This window comes from Lepeophtheirus salmonis, chromosome 5 (assembly GCF_016086655.4).
Source record: "Lepeophtheirus salmonis chromosome 5, UVic_Lsal_1.4, whole genome shotgun sequence".
Lineage (NCBI taxonomy): Eukaryota > Metazoa > Arthropoda > Copepoda > Siphonostomatoida > Caligidae > Lepeophtheirus > Lepeophtheirus salmonis.
Window position 1 is genome coordinate 6,514,583 of NC_052135.2, and position 4,930 is coordinate 6,519,512.

The 4,930-nt window shown below is 31.5% G+C and overlaps 1 protein-coding gene across 1 annotated transcript; it reads right to left on the minus strand.

The window, feature by feature from the left end:
• Positions 1-525: 525 nt before the first annotated feature.
• Positions 526-2,922, minus strand: LOC121118180 (F-box only protein 9). Its single transcript, XM_040712728.2, has 7 exons — positions 2,339-2,922; positions 2,184-2,267; positions 1,970-2,083; positions 1,625-1,903; positions 1,122-1,555; positions 892-1,063; positions 526-835 (listed from the first exon to the last, which is right to left on the minus strand). The coding sequence occupies exons 1-7, from the start codon at positions 2,339-2,341 to the stop codon at positions 653-655; spliced, it is 1,269 nt and encodes a 422-aa protein (XP_040568662.1). The 5' UTR covers positions 2,342-2,922; the 3' UTR covers positions 526-652.
• Positions 2,923-4,930: the final 2,008 nt, after the last annotated feature.

Consider the following 4,930-nt stretch of genomic DNA (forward strand, 5'->3'; position numbering starts at 1 on the left):
AGCCACAGTTACAACTAGTGAAAATTGAGTTCATTTTTTGGCCTCGGCAGTATTTTTTTTGGTTGAATTGTCAATTTTCATTATTATTTCATTCCTGAGGAGTGAACTTCCTTTTCTACTAGATACAAAACTGGATTAACATTTATTTGTACATGGTTATCTAAGACGCATATTAACCCTGAATATTTGTTGCAGAGTTACAATTGTAAATCCTTGTTGAACTCTGGAGTAGAATTGAGGATCTACAGTGCAGTAATTCATGCTATCTTTCCCCCTTGTCACAGTTACTTATAGCGAAGCTGCTCTTCTCCAAAAAGTTCTTCAAATTATGAGGATTACCATGTGAATTTTCGGGTTCTATTTTTTAAACATAACCAAAATGCTCCCGATTAGCGTCAAGGGCTACATATAAGTAATCTCATTTAAATAATTTGTAATTGTTTTATCACAAGTAACGTAAATTATTTTTTATGATTCCTTTCTTTGCTATTTGGACCAAATTATGAAATAACACTGATTAAAAAATACCTGAACAATGAACACCCTTTTATAATAATACTAATGATATGTTAGACACAATTAAATAATTTACGAAAAACAGCACACAGTAACATAGAGGTAAAAATATAAAAAACATTTTTATTAAAATGTATCACAAAGGTGCTTCCGATGAGCCAATATATGATGTAACTGGAGAAAATTTAAAAGGAGGATAATGATTGATATTAGTTATATCCACTTCATTCGCTTTTTCGACACCATTATTATATTTTGAGACGATAAAATATCGGGACCATTCAAGCCTTCGATTTTTTCGGCACTTTATTTCGAACTCCTATAGAACAATATATTTTAAATGAGACAAAATACAAAAAACTTATGTTAACCTACGATATGCATTTCTTGTTCAGGAGCCACATATACATAAGATGAATCTTTTCTCTTAAATTGTTTTTTCCTTGGATTATTCACTTTATGTTCGGACTTTCGGATAAGAACACACACCACTTTATTTCTCATAATCTTAAAACGACCATACATTGTACCTTGAACTGGTGGTGGCCTATGAATGGAGTTCAATTGTGATAACATTGATTTAAAAAAACCCTAATTCTATATACCAATAACAGTGTTTTAAAGATTTCACAACTGATTCAGGAGGGTCAGCGGACATTGCCATCAAAACAACTCCAGAAGTGAAGAATCGGATATATCTAAAATAATGTACAACATGCCAGGCTCTATAGCATTCATCTTGAAATCCTTTTTCCCCCTCACGCATGTAAGTCGTTTTAGAAATATAACAACCATAGGGAAGAACTCTCGGCTTACGAATAAAATAGTCCCTCCAATTTTTAGTAGAATTTTCCACATTATGAAGACCCCATGTTCTCACACATATGTTTTTCCATAGAACAGGTGATCTGGAAGCTATATAAAACCCTTTACACACGGATGAAACTCTTTCCAAAGAATGCACATCCAATTCATCTGACACAGTCCATTTTAAAATATGTATAAGGATCTCTTGTGGCAAGGCACTTAAATGGGTTGTCTATAAAAAAAAAAAAAAAAAAATAGAAACAGATCGTTTGATATTTTTTAGAAAAAGAATGTATCTTACATCTTGATCAAATTCTTTATCACAAATTTTTCCATCATTCACAACGATATTTAGGGAGCTTAAATTTATATATTTGGAAAAATTCTTTTCCAGTTCGTCCATGGGTTGATGAGACTTAGTGGTAGGGTTGACATTTGCAGATTTGGAATGAGAAACAAGATCAAAAGTCTTTTTCTCTATGTCAGGAACCAATTGAAAAGCTTTCTTATAGTACTTGACTGCATCATACAAATCGCCATTGTTCTCACATTCAACACCTTGCTGAAACAGCTCCGTCGCCTAATATGTACAATAGATAACCACGTTAATCAAAAAAGGTCTATAAATTGTTAGCATGTGATTTACTTGAGAAACTAGACCCGAATTAAGATTATCCTCAACTTGATCAACCGTTTCTGAGTCAACTCTTTTGTTTCTCACTTCATTTTTCCATTCTTGACGAAAGTTTTCCAATTCATTCTGGATGAGTAATGTAGAACCCAATTTGAAAAGAAAATTAAAGTAATGAATAAATATTAATTTTTTTTAAATACATAGGAAGGAAACGTGAAGTGGATACCTCTGCATGATTGGAGTCGTCGTCCTCTTCTTCTTGTTCCTCCTCTGAGCATGGATCCACAGAGCGGTTACCTGAGTAAACTGACTATGAAGATTGAACTGGGTTAATAAATGACTCAAAATTAGCAATTACTTCTAGACTTCAGTCAAACTTACCATATCACCAAAAACTAATTAATGCGACAACACATCAAACAAATTATGACATAAAATAATTTAAAACCAGTATATGTTATAACTAAAATTTTGTAATAAAATGATAAATATCAGATGAGAGAGAAAGTGAAGCAATGAGATGGAGCCACTAATGCTTTCATGACGTCACCTCCTTTAGCTATTTTGACATACATTTCAGCTTTAAATCAAAATAGTAAAGCGCCGCTGATAGCTAGAGGAGATACATTGTTCTTGAGTTACATTTTTCCCGCCCAAGATGTCGGTTTTTATTAAACCAGAGTTGACGTCACTGTATATTTTGTCGTATGCCACGAGAAATCCATGGTCATATACAACTTTTGATTCCCGTCACAGAGTTAACCTTGTTAATTCATTTTTTAGGGTGAGCTCATGAGTTTGTTTGTCGAGCGTTTTCAGATGATGTCACAACATTACGTCGTCCATTTTGGGGGGGCTTAACAACCATGTTTTATAACAATTTTCATTAATATTAAGGAAAATAGTGAACTTTTGGATGTTAAAATGGAAGAACCTTTCTGTCTATATATTATATATATGACACTTAAATGTATTAAAAAGATGTTATTACATCGTTATACAATCTTATTTTTACAATAAGATATCTTCCTCTAACTTTTCTACTTTTCTTGTCCCTGATCGATCATAAAAAAAAGAGGAAAATCTGGCCATTTTTTAGAGATTTTCAGTAAATATTACTTGAATTTAATTAAAATATCAATGTTTATGATTAATATCAAGTAGGTAAAATTTAATTAAATGTTTTGTAAACTTGTCCATTTTCTACTTTGAGCCCCCAAGATTATGTTACAATTTATGACGTGAGTGAAAATGCTCTATTCAAACATCGCGGATCCTGTTAGTATTTGATTTGGTACCTAGAATTAAAGCTTTGGATTTACTTTTTATACAAACTTGCTATTAAAAATACTCGATGAAGATTAAATGTTATACTTATTTTACAAGTCTGGTATACATTGTTTTAAATTATTTATCATGAATAAAATGTTTTTACTGTCCTAACAGTACTAAAAAAAATACTAACTAGTGGACTTAGAAAAATAATGTCTCCCATTTTACGGGTTTCAGTCAAATAATACTCGCAGGATTGAGCGACCTCCCCTAAAAGATGATAACATTCCAACCATTTTCAATGGAATTCCAGAACGTTTGCAAAAATAAATAGAGGCCACGACGTTCTGCACCAAAAAGTACAGTAATTGGGATTGGAAATTAAAATTTTATACCAATGGCAAAATAATAATCCAACAGCACGTCAATTTATAGTAAGTTTATAATACTTGTTAAATTTTAAATATTAATAATGGAAAAACAAATTTCTTCATCACTTTAGGCAAGTTATAAAAGGCTCCATGTCTGCCAGGAAGTTTAAAGAGGATATAGAAACTGCTTGAATGTGGATAACACTGTTATACTTGCTCCTGGAAACTGTTAGTAGATAGACTCTGTTCTTATTTCCTTAATTAAGCAGTTAAATATTCCTCCACTTGAAGAAGAACATGATTACTGTGAGATTCCAACTCCTACACTCTCTTCATTTAAGGAATCTGTGATCACCTATACCACTGGATTTGTTATCCTCACATTACAAAAGCGTCTTTGTTGCATACCTTGCAAATCAGCTTTGACAAATTCATCCAAAGTTGATCACAGCAAATTAGCATTGAGTAAAAGAAAAGATTTAGGAGGCCTTATCTACCCTATACAAGATGCAATTGCTGTGTGTCATGAAACTGAACGAGTCTACGTTATGATTTTAATGGACAAAACTGCCCTTTTTAATAAAAGATTAATTCATCTTTCAATTGCCAGACAAGTATTAAAAAGAATAAGTGAAAAACACAATTAGGTTTTTAATGTTCTTAATGAACACATGTTAGATAGAAATCCAACGAACAATCATATTTTGTATTGATCATGGAGTTGGCATCCAGTTATTCCAAGATCCGACTTTTTCATCAAGGGAGAGTCGATAATCTTAAATTGCTCTCTGAATATATGAGGAAAATAAATTGCAAGTCAGTTTTATTCCGCGGACAATAGTTATAATAATTTCATTAAATACATTCAAAACTTGAATTTTATTTACACAAAAATAATATTATAGAACTTATTACATAATACTTTACTAATAATATCATAGATAACTAAACAATAATTAATAAATCTATTATTAGGATCACAATTTAAGACATTATAAAAATAAAAATAAATAATACACTTTACTGTTTCATTCGGGTAGATAATTTCTTCTTCTTTTCTGTTTCTCCTACTACTCATTCGGCATACGCGTTGGTCTTCTGGTTATTTTATATATTTTTTGGTTTCAGTACTAAAAAAAGTTCCTGTACAAAGCAGAACGGAGATTTTTTTACTCCCAAAAACCGCAATAAGCGGCGACCCCCCTGTATTGAGCATTTTCACTGACGTAATAAAATGCATCATAATTGAAGAAACTCCATCTTGGGGGCTTAAAGTTGATATTTTTAGTACATAAAAAGAATAAATTTACAATAAATCTTGATTAAACAT

What these genes read in the sequence shown, in the direction of transcription:
- LOC121118180 (XM_040712728.2), bottom strand. An exon ending in ATAAAGAATTTGATCAAGAT is followed by an intron (nt 1,556 to 1,624) that starts GTAAGATACATT and finishes TTTTTTTTATAG; the next exon opens with ACAACCCATTTAAGTGCCTT. An exon ending in CTGAACAAGAAATGCATATC is followed by an intron (nt 836 to 891) that starts GTAGGTTAACAT and finishes ATTGTTCTATAG; the next exon opens with GAGTTCGAAATAAAGTGCCG.